The 14,788-nt window shown below is 34.1% G+C and overlaps 2 protein-coding genes and 2 pseudogenes across 4 annotated transcripts; 2 read left to right on the forward strand and 2 right to left on the reverse strand.

The window, feature by feature from the left end:
• Nucleotides 1-1,086: 1,086 nt before the first annotated feature.
• On the forward strand, nucleotides 1,087-3,145 carry LOC104769876 (glycosyltransferase BC10-like; annotated as a pseudogene). The gene is made up of 2 exons (XR_015593667.1): nucleotides 1,087-1,810; nucleotides 2,365-3,145. The product of XR_015593667.1 is annotated as a glycosyltransferase BC10-like (transcript).
• A 375-nt stretch (nucleotides 3,146-3,520) lies between these two features.
• Nucleotides 3,521-6,648, forward strand: LOC104769877 (chloroplastic group IIA intron splicing facilitator CRS1, chloroplastic). 2 transcript variants are annotated; one of them, XM_087506080.1, is made up of 7 exons: nucleotides 3,521-4,272; nucleotides 4,352-4,702; nucleotides 5,062-5,192; nucleotides 5,279-5,623; nucleotides 5,716-5,872; nucleotides 5,976-6,271; nucleotides 6,379-6,648. In XM_087506080.1, exons 2-7 carry the CDS (start codon nucleotides 4,357-4,359, stop codon nucleotides 6,466-6,468), a joined length of 1,365 nt encoding a protein of 454 aa, XP_087362206.1. In that variant the 5' UTR covers nucleotides 3,521-4,272; nucleotides 4,352-4,356; the 3' UTR covers nucleotides 6,469-6,648. The 2 variants fall into 2 exon arrangements, with proteins under 2 accessions (XP_087362206.1, XP_010492498.2); XM_010494196.3 differs by having other exon boundaries at nucleotides 4,357-4,702.
• Nucleotides 6,649-9,872: 3,224 nt separating this feature from the next.
• Nucleotides 9,873-12,024, reverse strand: LOC104772282 (putative FBD-associated F-box protein At5g53635). Its single transcript, XM_010496914.3, has 4 exons — nucleotides 11,914-12,024; nucleotides 10,663-11,660; nucleotides 10,439-10,579; nucleotides 9,873-10,349 (listed from the first exon to the last, which is right to left on the reverse strand). The coding sequence occupies exons 2-4, from the start codon at nucleotides 11,617-11,619 to the stop codon at nucleotides 10,023-10,025; spliced, it is 1,425 nt and encodes a 474-aa protein (XP_010495216.2). The 5' UTR covers nucleotides 11,620-11,660; nucleotides 11,914-12,024; the 3' UTR covers nucleotides 9,873-10,022.
• Nucleotides 12,025-12,694: 670 nt separating this feature from the next.
• LOC104772284 (F-box/FBD/LRR-repeat protein At1g51370 pseudogene) lies at nucleotides 12,695-14,057 on the reverse strand (annotated as a pseudogene).
• Between the last annotated feature and the right edge of the window lie 731 nt (nucleotides 14,058-14,788).

Raw genomic sequence — 14,788 nt, forward strand, 5'->3', positions numbered from 1 at the left:
TCATTAAGAGATTTTTGTATTTCTTTCGTAATTAATTGCTTAGTCTTAAATTTATTGTATCATAGATGGTGCCGAAAATAAATGGTCTATGTCTAACAGGCTTTGAGTAGAAGTAAAAAAAACTATCAAGCTAGAATGCTAGATCTTTAATTACTTTTGTGGCTTGACTAAGCAAAGTAATTAGCCCTTAAGATTCTTTTCTTAATCCACTAATCTAGTATGCCAATCATGACCACGAAGACTTAAGTAACCGATTTTTGTAATCAAAAATTCATATTTGACTCTCTATAACTAGAACAAACAAAAAGAGAGAGCTCAGAGAGAAAGAGACGAAAGTTCTGGCAATATGTGTCGTCGTTAAGTGCACCTAAAGTTAGGCATGAAACTCTCTTCTTGTTCCTTGGTTTGTGGGTCAGCACCGAACATTTTGCACGCTCTTCTCTACAAACTTTGTATTGCAACATTTTAATACTCGATTCAACCAAGTATTAATGAAAAATTCTTTTACTTTGGAGTAATTAACAAAGTCTAGCTAAGACTCTTTAGTTTTTAGTTTGAGTTATTTATTTTGCTAATTGTTTTGGTTCGGTTTTAATTAGACTTTCAAAAGGAGAAAAATTAGAACCCCAAACACAGATTAATAATTTAATAGATCACGAAAGATTAGGTTACATCCACCTCTCACAATTTTGATTCGGTAAAATTATGATTTGGTCAGACTCAAATATACATTTTTTTTAACAACACATCACCCCTTAGCTTATTTTGACAACATATCACCCTTACTTGAATTCCGTTACATTAACATGCATATTCATCACCCCTTACCTTATTTTGACGACATATCACCCTTACTTGAATTGCAATCTCTTACTCCGTCCTATGGGCAAGTTCAAATTTCTTCAAATCGTGTCAAAGGACCTAAGATCTAAGACCTAAGTTTTGTATTTAACATACTTATATATTGACCTGAGAACAAATGTAAAAAAACTAAAAAGTCAGCAGGTCAAGTCTTCATTCCAAAGTCTACCCCTATTATTATATATAACTTGCAAGAGCTCCTTTGACGTTGTCCAATACACTCCAAATACCTTGTTTTTTTCTTTCTTCTTTACAACTTGTAATAACACATTTATAACTACAGCTGGTTGCAAAATCCTTAACGATCACAACAACCTCTCTCTCTCTCTCTCTCTCTTTAATTTCTTTCTTTCTCTCCCTCCCTACAATGGGAATTATTGATCATAAGAGCAAGAAAGAAGAAGAACAGTACCCAATGATCTCAAAACCCTCGAGATCGACTCTCTTACAAAAGGGTAGTTATTTCTTAAGCTCGCTCTTCTTTGTAGTCGGTTTCTCGGTTGGTCTCTTCCTTTGTCTGCAACTAAAAGCCTTACACATGTCTACCACGACGACACAACGACAACCCTTATGGTCTACATTACTATTCAACCACACCACAACAACGATGGACATCATAGGAGAGTTGCCACTACGAGTACTTCAACACAACATGAGTGATCAAGAACTATTCACCAAGGTCGCGTCATTATCATCATCACCACCATCATCCTTATCATCATCATCATCGTGGTTTGGGAGGAGACATAATAATAATGATGGGAAGATGGTGGTGAAGGTGGCTTTCATGTTCATGACAGGTGGAAGACTTCCATTGGCTGGCTTGTGGGAGAAGTTCTTTGAAGGACATGAAGGGTTTTATTCCATATATGTCCATACTACTAATCCATCTTTTCAAGATTCTTTCCCAGAAACTTCTGTCTTCTATTCAAGAAGAATCCCAAGCCAGGTGATAATTTAACACCTTTAATTTTAGTTAAATTACCTCTTTCTCTTTTTCTTAATTACTCTATTCATATTTAGTTACCCTGCTTTTACATATGATTAGTATACATCCAATTCAGGAATCATATCACTAGCTAGTTTCTCCATAGATATATTATCTCTTGGATTTGACAGGTTGGTTTTTCACGTGGCACGTGTATGAATCTTGATTCGACCCTTGCATAATGGTCCATGAAGGCATGAACCCATTTGATATATATTATTCTAACATAAATACATTTCTTAATCTTGTTAAGAAAATTCTAACATAGACTATTCTCATATATAGAGAGAATAGTTTTAAATTGCTTCTCAATAGAAAATTTCTAGATATTATATAAACAGAAAAAGGTCGTATGAATCGAAGCTTTTTATGTTTTATACTATACGTACGATGCATAAAGAAACCTGAATTAAAAAATCGTAAAATACTAACCAAAAAGGCTTGAATTTTTTGATATGTTTTAAATATTATTTTTAAAAAAGATATTGATGTTGTTGGTTTGTGAATCAAAACAGCCAGTGTATTGGGGAACATCATCAATGATAGACGCAGAGAAAAGACTATTAGGCAACGCTCTTCTCGACGAATCGAACCAAAGATTTGTCCTCTTATCCGATTCTTGCATCCCACTCTACAATTTCACAACCATCTACGATTACTTAACCGGCACAAATCTCAGCTTCATTGGCTCGTTCGACGACCCAAGAAAATCAGGTAGAGGACGTTACAACCGTAATATGTATCCGCAAATCAACATCACACATTGGCGAAAAGGATCGCAATGGTTCGAAACAACTCGAGAGCTTGCTCTCCATATCATCGCAGACACGTTCTACTACAAAATATTCGATCAGCATTGTAAACCGCCTTGTTACCTGGACGAGCATTATATCCCAACTCTAGTTCACATGTTGCATGGAGAGATGTCCTCGAACCGGACCTTGACTTGGGTTGATTGGTCGAAAGTCGGTCCACACCCTGGTCGGTTTATTTGGCCTGATATAACCGATGAGTTTCTTAACCGGATCCGGTTAACCGACGAGTGTGTCTATCATGGCCGCGGTGGAGAGAACATTACAACTACGAAGTGTTTTTTATTTGCGAGAAAATTCACAGCCGAGACTTTAGAACCATTGTTAAGAATTTCGCCTTTTTAGTTCTTGGTTTTGGTCCATAATTGTTAACTTTTTTTTTTTAATTTTCAGTTAGTAAATACTATATAGAGAGTATTAAGCTAAAGAATGTATTTTAGAAGTTTATATTAATCAGTTAATTAATAATATTTTATCTTATCTATTGGGGGGTTTGTCCATAATATTTTATCTTATCAATTAGTAAATACTAAATAGAGAGTATTAAGCTAAAGAATGTGCTAATTTGTACTCCTTCCGTTTCAAAATATAAGATGTTTTAGAGAAATTTTTTTGTTTCACATGATGTTTTCAAGTTTCCATGCTAATTTTAGATTAGTTTAGTATTTTATATTATGCAGTATTGTTTTTGATTGGTTGAACTTGTTAAAAGTAAAAATTTTTTACATGTTTTAACGGAGAGAGTAGTATTTTAGAAGTTTACATTAATCAGTTAATTAATAATATTTTATCTTATCTATGGAGTTTTGTCGCTTTGTGAGCCATTGGTGTCTCCTTTGAGTGTTAAAAACTTTGGCGAAAGCCGCAAAGTTGGAGACTTTAACTCAAATGCAAACTTCTCTGTTCATCTCGGCGCGAGCTTTTCCATCTTTGATCACTAACTCATCCATAAACCCTAATCAAAACCCTTCGAATGCGGCTAAAAACCCTCAATTTGATCAATTTAGTGAGAAGAACAGAGGACTCTCCTCTGATGCTGCGATTAAGGTTCCGACTGCTCCATGGATGAAAGGTCCTATCTTTCTTCGACCCGATGAGGTTCTCGACACTGAGAAGAGGAACAAGCCACGAAAAGTTGAAGAGAAGACGTTCAAGGCGTTGAATCGTAGAGAGAGTGGTGTCAGGGGAAAAAAAGCGATGAAGAGAATCGTGCGTTACGTCGAGAAGCTTGATGAAAGGTGCGATGTTGAAGATACCCAGATGGATGATTTGAGCGAATTCGAGTATTTAGGTCGAATTGCGGTGGAAACCTCCGGGAAGAGACGTGGCGGGAGAATGCCATGGGAAAGAGAAGAAGAGAGGTTTGTATTGCGGAGGATGAAGAAGGAGAGAGTTCCGACTACGGCTGAGCTTATCCTCGAGGAAGGGTTGTTGAATAGACTGAGAGGTGAAGCTTCGAAGATGAGAAAATGGGTTAATGTGAGAAAAGCAGGAGTTACTGAAACTGTTGTGAATGAGATTAGATTGATTTGGAGGTTGAATGAGCTTGCTATGGTGAGATTTGATGTTCCTCTTTGTAGGAATATGGAGCGAGCTCAAGAGATCATAGAGGTTTGGTTGGTTCTACTTCATTTTTCATCAGTTGAAATCGTTTGATGTGACTCTGAAATGATTTTGTCATGTTTTGAAGAATAGATGAAGACTGGAGGCTTGGTTGTGTTAAGCAAGAAGGAGTTTCTCGTTGTTTATCGAGGAGGACAGAGTTCTTCATCAGAGAAAACTGACTCAGGACAGGATGAGATTAGCTCATCATTGTACGAGAGAGAAGCTGATAGGTTATTGGATGGTTTGGGGCCTCGATATATGGATTGGTGGATGAGAAGACCGTTTCCTGTTGATGCTGACTTGCTTCCTGAAGTGGTTAATGGATTTAGAACTCCACATAGACGTTGTCCACCAAACACTAGAGCTAAGCTAAGCGATGAAGAGCTTACCTACTTGAGAAACATTGCTCAAGCTTTACCGTTTCATTTCGTCCTTGGTAATTTGTCCACACTGCTTTAGCTCTCTTCTTAGCTTTGTTTGTGTTCAATAGAGTTAAGCTTCAGGGAGAATTGTTCATATGTTTCCTGAAGAAATTATGTAAGAATGAGGGAAGTTGGTCAAAATAACCAATTCTTGAGTAGATTAATAAATTTGGGAAGAGATAAGATCATAATGGATCTCTTACTTGCCAGAATTTGCAACATTTTATGTTTGAAGTCTCTGTCTTTGTTCTTTTCATTTGCGTATACTACTTATTGTCATTTTCTTTGCATTGGTATTTACGAAGTGCTGTTCTCTTTGTGTTTGGTTACGGTTTTCTCCATCGAGTTTTCAACAGTCTTTTTTCTTGTGAAGGGAGGAACCACGGGCTTCAAGGATTAGCTTCCGCTATTGTGAAACTATGGGAGAGAAGTATTATTGCAAAGATTGCAATCAAATGGGGAGCCCTCAATACAAACAATGAGGAAATGGCAGATAAATTGAAGGTAATCTTTCTTTCTTCCTTCGGGACATTTTCTGAATATATTCCATATCATTGTGGCTGATGCAAATATTTTTGGATCTATTTCAGCATCTCACTGGAGGAGTTTTGATACTACGAAATAGATACTTGATAATACTTTTCAGAGGCAAAGACTTCCTCACTGGAGAAGTTGCGGATTTGGTTGATGACAGAGAGAGATTACTCAGAAGGTACCAACATTTTGAAGAAACTAAACGCGAGAGTGAGATAGAAATCGTGGAGGTGGTAACAAATGGTAAGCAGTTGGAGGAAACAAGCAAAACTGGAACTCTATTAGAGTTTCAAGAACTTCAAAGAAAATTTGGAGAAATGGAGACGAGAAACCTAGAGACTGAGGCTGAGAAAGCAAGGCTAGAAAAGGAACTCAAAAGCCAAGAACACAAGCTTTCCATTGTAAGCCTTTTTAGCTTCCAAAAAAGTTGCATCATTCTAAATTTCACCTATTTGTTAATAGAAGTTCCATGGGTTGCTCCTGCTTTTTGCAGTTAAAATCAAAGATAGAGAAAGCAACAATGGAGTTGTTCAGACTGAATTCGTTATGGAAACCATCTGAGCGAGAGGATGACATCGAACTATTCACTAACGAAGAAAGAGAATGCTTGAGAAGAGTAGGGCTGAAGATGAACAGCAGCTTGGTTCTCGGTAGGAGCCACTGGTTCCATTCTTGGCTTCTTCTGAATCCTTGTCCAATGGTTATGAGATTTGATTTACACAAATTTCAAGTTGGTATTTGTTTCATTTGTAGGTAGAAGAGGAATATTTCATGGTGTAATGGAAGGTCTGCATCAGCATTGGAAGCACAGGGAGGTTGCGAAAGTGATCACGATGCAGAAGATATTCTCGAGAGTTGTTTACACAGCGAAAGCCCTTGAAGCAGAGAGCAATGGAGTACTTATCTCAGTTGAAAAACTTAAAGAAGGACACGCGATACTCATATACCGTGGCAAGAACTACAAACGTCCTTCCTCAAAACTGATGGCGCAGAATCTTTTGACGAAACGAAAAGCTTTACAAAGATCTGTTGCGATGCAGCGACTCGGCGTAAGTGAAATGAATGATAGAATTTTCATTTCTTCTATTATAAAATGGGAGAATCTTGTGAACCCCGTTTGAATATTTTCTCTGTTTTTTTTTTACCATTGTGGCAGTCACAGAAGTTCTTCTCTTACCAAAGAGAGAGAGCAATAGAAGATTTGAAGATGAGTTTGGTAAATCTTCAAGACTCTGCTTATCAGTGAGGTTGAAGAGCTGAACGAAGTTTACCAAGGCAGATATATTTTTGCTTCACTGTATGACATATTCTTTTTTCCTTCACTGTGATTATCATGTATCTATATATATAAAGTTACCTTTCCTCATTTCTGGTGCTGTCACGCCAGCCACTCCCTTAATTTAATAAGCTCAATTTTTTGACATAATCCACTAAGTAACTGTAATTCCTATTTGTTTGTTTCATATTTCTTTAAAAGCCCAGTTTCATATTTCTTTTAAAGCCTAATCCATTAGTAATACATGTTTTATATGCTGTAAAAATAAAACCCTTCTCCACAAAGCTCCACTCTGCCGTCTGTCCGTGTGCCACCTGAAGCGTCCCTCCCCTTCTTTATTCTTTCATCCCAGAATACTTGTATATCTTTGAAATTAATCTTTTAGCTTAAGGAAAAACAGTAAGGTTCACCAATATTATCATCCTCTAAAAATTTCCAAATTTCAAAATAAAAGTATTTGTTTTCCTCCTTTATAAACATTACCTACACCTTCAAAAGAATTTAAACGAGAGAACATAACTGAAAGTATAGCAAAAATACAAACGATTGGGGGAAAAAAAAAAGTCCACCACTTACCATGACAACAAAAACAGAACATAAAAGATCAACATAACATATATTAAAGAAACTTCACACAAACAATCTCAAAAACAGGTATAAAAATATTACGACCACCAGGAGATAGACATATGCAAAAAGGTCTTTAGTTTCAGGGACACCTAGATCATAAAAATTGTCGGCTTCGAAAAACAGGACTACTTAAAATTCAAAAGAAAAAACAACTCAAACGAAAAAAAGACAAACACTTACAGAGGATATGACTTCTCTGCTATCACAAGACATCATATTTTCAAAGGGAACAAAGCCATTCCAACCTCAATGACATACCACTAAAGACCCAATGGACCAACACACTTTTAAGGCTTACAGAAATAAGGCCCATTGGCAGAAACAGAAAAAAAAAACAATGAAAACAAAATTGTAAGTAATTGAGATTTTTTAACATTTTTAATCAAAAACCACTAACTAATAATCACTACAAACACAAAAGCATTGACAAAAAAACTACTCGCACAGGTTACTAATTAGATAATAAAATAATTAAAAGATTACCTATAACAACATATAATAAAACCAAATAACAATCCAACGACAAAATGACAAATAATTTTAAATAAGCACAACTAACGGTTAAAGCGAGACAACAACTATTACTGTACAAACTTAACTTCTAATTCTATATTTTTTGAAAACAAAAAAAGATCATGATGATTTAAATTTATTAAAAATAGAAAAATTGACTACATTATACTCGCTGAAAAAACATACAGGAAAAAAATAAACCAACAAAAGAGCAAAGAAAAACATACAAACAACATAACCAGACAGAAAGAGAAAAAATATATAACCAAAAAACAAATTAACAAAACAACCAAAAAAACACCCTCATGTAACTCTTGCGTACGCGCGGGTCAAATGCTAGTATATATATATATATATATATCTTGAAGTTGCCACATATTTACAAAACTGCCATTATCATTAATTATTAATTTATTTTTCATTTGATTAATTAATATTAAGTTTCTATTTTTGAAAACAAGATTTCCCATCATAAATAAATTTCCAAAACAAATGGAACCACTCCCTTTAACATTAAATATTAATTTTATAATTGATTTAATTAATATTAAGTATCCAATTTTACAAAAAAAATATTTTCTACATACACAAATTTCCTAAACAATCGGTCTAACCAAGAAACAAATTGATTTTCGATCTTGGAGAAGGATCTGTGGCCGAGATTTTTGATCTCAACGCATTGATTTCCCCCTAAAATAAATTTCAAAATCAAATATAAAATATATCATTAAAAAACTAACGGTATGATTTTAAAAGGTAACAAACATATTTACCATTCAATTTGATATCTTATTCAAAAAATAATAATAAAATATAAAAGATATTCCTTGCTCACAGATTTATTTTTATTTTGTATTACGTATTTAAAAATAATTTTTACTTTCACGGGTTTCATAGGATGAGTTTTTGCGGATTAAAAATCTTTGAATATGTTGTCTGATCCGCCTAGCATGGCGGGTTTAGATTATAGAATCAACACTAAAACTATTAGTTTATCTCATATATACTATAGATTTGTAATCATAGTTTTAAAAATTAACTTATACATTATCTAGTATAGAACTACAAAATATTACACATACTATAGCACATTCTTAATATTCCAAAAAAATACACATAAAAATATACACTAACATACTATATAGGCATATACCTCTGTTTAATTATAGAGAACAAAACAAATCTTGAATTTTATATTCTATCTAATAACAAATTTAATGTAATTAGGTTATAAACTTTATAAAACATAAGAAGAAGAAAAAAAATTCTAAACAAAATTCTAAATTAATTAGACAAAAAGTTAATTAATTGAAAATTTGAAAACTAAATAAATTAAAAATTATTATTTAAAATACAATAATTTATAACTTAGTCTCGCGGTGTACCGCGGGTGAAATCCTAGTATATATATATATATATGAAGTTGTATAATGCTACCCAAAACAAGACCAATCGATTCTAAACATAAACTAATGAAAGGTACCTTATGAGTTACATCTTTGCATCAAAACCAGAGATTGTGATTGACGAATTTTACCTTAACGTACTAAAGAAGTGAGTTTCTTGATGATTACTGACGGATTTTGCCTTTATAACTTAATTTCTGCGACATATCTCGATCGAGATTAAGTAACTCTCATTACAGAAACCTGAATTGACACAGAAACCTTGAAAGCGACTTGGTGTATAATGTATTATCATTTCCCTTACCTTTGATAGTCTAACTTGCCATTAGAATCCAAATTATGGCATTGCTTCTCTGTACATTTAGATTTAGTATATCATTAACTAGTGTTTAACGTGAAACAACACTTATATAATTGAGTAAGTTGTTGATGTATCCATCAATTTCAAAATAAAGTTGGTCATTGGTGTTTATTTCATGAGCAGCCACCAACAGAGGTAACATAATAAGGACTTAATTAACTGCAAATTTTACATGTCCCTCAAAGCCTAATAGCCTTCTAAATCAAGTAATTCAACGACCAAAAGATTAACCTTAAACGAAGTGTTCAGCAATATCTTTTAAGTACTTAAAAGAACAAGGACTTTACAAGCGCTAGAGCATCTTGTTTTTGCAAGGAGTTCTATAAGGAAGTCTCACTTTTCCTTATTTCGTGTAGTGAACGAACATCTCTTACTTTAGAAAATTTACCAAATCTTTGTTTTCGTGGAATAGCGTTTCAGTAGAAAATGCAGAATCTCATTTTTGTCGAAAAATTATGGAATCATTTTTGTCAAACTCCATCATTTCCAAACTCAAATATAGTATACATGAATCACATTGAAAATCGGAGTACCCAAAATAATTTTTAAAAAAAAAAAAAAAAAAAACCGGAAAACCGGAGTACCCTTCGGGGCTATAGTCACTTTGTTTGTCTCTATAGAAAATCATTAAAACTTCTAATCAAATACCAATCCGTGACGACGATCTCACATTCGCTAGAGCATCGTGACATTCTGTGGAGTTCCTCCTTGACAGTAGACTTTACTCGTATTGGACAATTGGCCAAACGTAGAGTGAGCTTCTTGAGTATTGCCGTATTCTCTAGGAAGTACCTTACTATCTTCATTAGTGGAACATAACCTCCGCATCGGAATTCGAAATCAATAAACTCGAGAGATGATAGCAAACACTCAGGCTTATATGACAAACTGATTTGATTAATCTCCTCGAAGGGCATTGCATCACAACTACCATAGCATACCTGAGGAAAGAACAGAGGAGTTAAACACACTAGAAAAGGTACCAAGATGAAAAAAAAAAAAAAACTTATCGCTTTTGGTTGACCATTACCAAGATGAGGGATTTCAAATTTGGACAGCTATTAAGAAAGGTTAGTAACTCTTTCAACTCGGAGTAAAGGATAGTTGCATTCAGGCAGGACAGGTAACCAAACTGAGGCAACGACTCTAATTTCGAGTAATGATAGATGAGCTGGAACCAAGAAAGAATAGTTATTGATAGAAAAATGTACTACATGTCCAATGTCATAATTGAATATATATATATATATATACCTTGACAGTGTCTCTACATATTTTCATATCTTTAACCTTCGAAATCTGCGAAAGAAACCCGCGGATGCTATTTCTCTTTGAAATATCAAAGAAAGTAGAAATATCTAACTTGGCGAATGGTCCAAAAAAATTCAAACCAAAATCAAAGGAAGAAGAAATATCTAACTTGGCGTCGGGATGCATTTTGTTTATTACAACCAAGCTTTCTGATAAGTCATCATTGATGCTCAAAAATCTTAATAGAGGAGCATCAATCACAACTCCTGAACAAGAAGAAATTGAAGAATACCTACATTTTCGAATATTTATTTTGAGCTTCTTCAATGACCTAGAGAACACCCGAAAGTGTATTGCATTATCATCAAACACAGATTTGACGTCCATCACTAACTCCTCCAGGACAGGGCAGGATGAGACAAGTCTCTCAAAAATAGCTTCGTTGGGATACGAAATACTTTCTAAGTGTAACGTCTTCAGACAAGGTAGGAAAACGATTTTGGCATTAGCCAAGTCCGCCCGATCAAGTTTTAAAGATACCAGTGTCTCACATGTATAAGTGCTTGTGGGTAACTCAGGACAGCTATTTAGACGATGACAACACAGATCTATATGTTTGACCTTACGCTTAACCGCAGCATCAATCCATGACGTGAGATGTGAGGCATCTTTGTCAATAGTTACCTTGAGGTTGTCTATATATGAAACCCTGTTGGAATCAAGAAACGTGTCACCGAAACTCATAAAGGCATTGGAATTAGGGAATTTCCAACATGTCAATTCCAAACGAGGAAGCCAAAGCCAGAGACTCCTCCATCTGGTGGATATAACGCTAGTCTTTACAGCTTCCTTTAGGGGAAGATGAGAGAGTATGTGACAGATCAAAGGATCAGGTAATTGGCTTATTCGATCTTCCTTCCCTTTGGAGCAAGCCTGTTTTTCTTTCTCTCTCTCAACCATGTCTTTTCTTCTCTATAACGCTTTTTTCAGAACAATTAAATCTGCTTACAAATATTGGAACAGCAAGTCAAACACCAAGGTAACAAGGTAATAGTGAGTTAGTGACAATATTGATCAGTGTTCAAGTTCCAGTGAAGACAATTTTCAATATATATCCACATTGAAACCCATAAATTGATAACATCAACACTGAGCAAAAGAGACGACGAACCACATTGACAACTTAGGGAATTTGTAGGTCTTATGAAAATGTTATAGGAAATAAAGGGTTAAGTAAGAAGATGAAGAACATACATGATTTCGCCGACGGGAATAAAATCTGTTGATTGAAGTTTGGAATCGCTCAAGACCTGTTAATATAGGGTTTAGGGTGAATTCGTTGCGCTTTGCTTTCGACCTGTTGATTGAAAATGCACTTAGATTGAAAATTAACTTTTTTTATATTCTTTTTTGTTTTCAAAAATAATAATAATAATAACTAGATTTTTTTTTTAAGTCATAAATAGTTAGAACTTTTTTATATTCTTTTCGCTGTTCAAAAAATAAAATAATAATAACTAGATTTTTTTTTTAAAGTCATAAATAATTAGAATTATTAATTAAGTTATGGCTAATCTTTATTTTTAGTTATTTATGGTTATTGGTAACTTTAAAAAGGAATATTATGGTAAACTTTTTTTCTTTTTTGAAGTTGTATATAAAATTATTTATGAATGACATCCCTGACAAACCATACTCGTGTAGTTTTTACCAAATCAAAAGTACCTTATGAGTTACATTTCTGCATCAGAACCGGAGATTGTGATTGACGGATTTTACCTTTATAGCTTCATTTCTGCGACATAGAAACCTTGAAAGCGACTTAATGTATGATCATTTCCCTGGCCTTTGATAATCTAACGTGGCATTTAGAATCCAAATTCTGGCATTGCTTCTCTGTACTTTTAGTATATGATTAACGACCAAAAGATTAAACCTGAAACGAAGTGTTCAGCAAGATCTTTTAAGTAATTAAAGAACAAGGACTTCACAAGCGCTAGAGCATCTTGTCACTGAAACGAGTTCTGTAAGGAAGTCACACTTTTCCTTTTTCGTGTAGTAACTTAATTATTAGCTCCATTTCTCCATGATTGTTGAATTCTTCAGGAAGTAACTTAATTATTAGCTCCATTTCTCCTTCATACCTTGGGATTGAACGTTTCAATTCTACAAACTTGAACGATGATACCACACACTGAGGCACTGCTGAAAACATCACATTTGGTTCTCTCTTCTCCTTATTACGTCGCATGGATTGGTCCTTAATCATTTCCTGCAAAAGCATGAACATAAAATTAAATGAAAGAAAAAAAAAATTGAGTAGAGAGATGCACAATTAAAATATTTTCACAAAAAATAAGCGTAGATTGGAGGATAAAAGCTATTTTCATTACCAATGTGAGAGATTCTAGTTTTGTGCAGCTCTCAAGAATGGTTGGAAGCATCTCAAGATTAGATATATCAAATCTGACATTCAAGCGGTATAGGTTAAGAAACTGACGTGAAGAAAAAAAGAATTCCTGGTAACAACATAAGTAAAAAACAAATGGTTATGGTGATAAACTTTTGTGGAGGAATTGAATATTTATAAGCGAATATGCTCAGATGTTGAGATGTAAACCTTCCAAGTATTACTACTAATAACTAGATCCCTAACCCTCGAAATATCGGTGAGGATATCGTGAATCACTTCTTCAGTAGGGTAGAAGTTCTCTGATCGCAAATCAATATCTAGTTTAGCAGGGAACTCCGAATTGATGATCTGAAAGCTTTTTTGCTGAGTAAACCTTAGTCCTCAGACACTGAAGTAGAGGTGCATCAACCACAACTTGAATAGACGACTCCATATCGATCTCGATTCTCTTTAGCGTATGAGAGCGCAATTGTAAAACATGTGCCTCACCCATCATTCGAATATCTGATGATTTTTAAATCTTCCAGAACTGGAGAGCCTGATATAAGTTTCTCCAACATGATCCCATTGTGACAAATAATATATTCTAAACGCATGATCTTCAGACAAGGTAGGGAAACAACGGCATTAGGCAAGCAAGCGCAACAGAGTCGTCGTAACTATACCAGTGTCTGGCAGGTATATATGCTCAGGGGTATCTTATCATACCCATAATAATCAACATCAAGATGTTGAATTCTACGCTTAGTCACAACATCAATCCATGAATCAAGATCAAACTCACCATAATGCACATCGATATTTTTTAACCGGAGTTTGTGTATCCGTGATACTTTGTGTGGGAATCAAAAAACCTGTCACCAAATTTGGCAAAGTCATCGAGATTTGAGAGTGAGACTTCGTCGAGGTCTAAGTCCATTCCAGGAACCGATTGCCAAAGATTTCTCCATTTGGTAGACATAAGGCTTGTATATATATATATCATCATGTAATGTCACATTTTCCGAACAAATAAATTAAGGAATTTAATATCTCTTTAATATATATAAACCTTGCTGCTAAATGCACCTTCGGTAAAAAGAAAAATTAGGATTTGGCAATAATGTAATGACGATATGTTATGTGTTTGTTTTTAGTCACTACTAGAGAAAATAAAAAGATGTATATATAATTTTTTTTTTTTGTTAGCCAGCCTATTAAAGATGAGGCAAGTGAATTTTTCGATTGGAGAATGAATAGTTGACACTACAAGAAAAAGGGAATATTGTGACGGAAAAATTGTGACCATTTGTTTGGTCAGAATATTATAACGATTTACATACGAAAGTGTGACGTATTTCAATGGTCATAAATATATCACCATTTGGTTATAATATTGTAACCGACTTAAAGGTAACTAATTTTGGACATTAATTATGTCAAATTTGTTACATAAGATATAGTCACAAATATATATACGGATTTGCAACCAAATAAAGTAGCTAAATTCTATGATTTTTGTGACTATATTTACGTCACTTTTAGTTACAAATATTTTGTAACTACTTTGTCACAATTAGTCACTATTTTAGTTACATTTGTGTTTAGCCATATATTGTAACATAGTTATCACTACTTTTGTGATTACAATAAAAAAATGTGAATTTAAAATTAAATAAGACAATAGCTTCAATATTGTGAAGAAAATAGGAAAAAGTTCAACATGATTTCGATTTA

This window comes from Camelina sativa, chromosome 20, assembly GCF_030686135.1.
Source record: "Camelina sativa cultivar CO46 ecotype springtype chromosome 20, ASM3068613v1".
NCBI lineage: Eukaryota > Viridiplantae > Streptophyta > Magnoliopsida > Brassicales > Brassicaceae > Camelina > Camelina sativa.

Excerpts from the sequence above, each read along its gene's own strand:
- LOC104769877 (XM_010494196.3), top strand. The coding sequence starts at position 3,550 with ATGCAAACTTCTCTGTTCATCTCGGCGCGAGCTTTTCCATCTTTGATC. Across the intron at positions 5,624-5,715 it reads AAGAACACAAGCTTTCCATT|TTAAAATCAAAGATAGAGAA; the intron begins GTAAGCCTTTTT and ends TGCTTTTTGCAG. Across the intron at positions 6,272-6,378 it reads TTGCGATGCAGCGACTCGGC|TCACAGAAGTTCTTCTCTTA; the intron begins GTAAGTGAAATG and ends CCATTGTGGCAG.
- LOC104772282 (XM_010496914.3), bottom strand. The coding sequence starts at position 11,619 with ATGGTTGAGAGAGAGAAAGAAAAACAGGCTTGCTCCAAAGGGAAGGAA. Across the intron at positions 10,580-10,662 it reads TATGTAGAGACACTGTCAAG|CTCATCTATCATTACTCGAA; the intron begins GTATATATATAT and ends TCTTGGTTCCAG. Across the intron at positions 10,350-10,438 it reads ATTTGAAATCCCTCATCTTG|GTATGCTATGGTAGTTGTGA; the intron begins GTAATGGTCAAC and ends TTCTTTCCTCAG.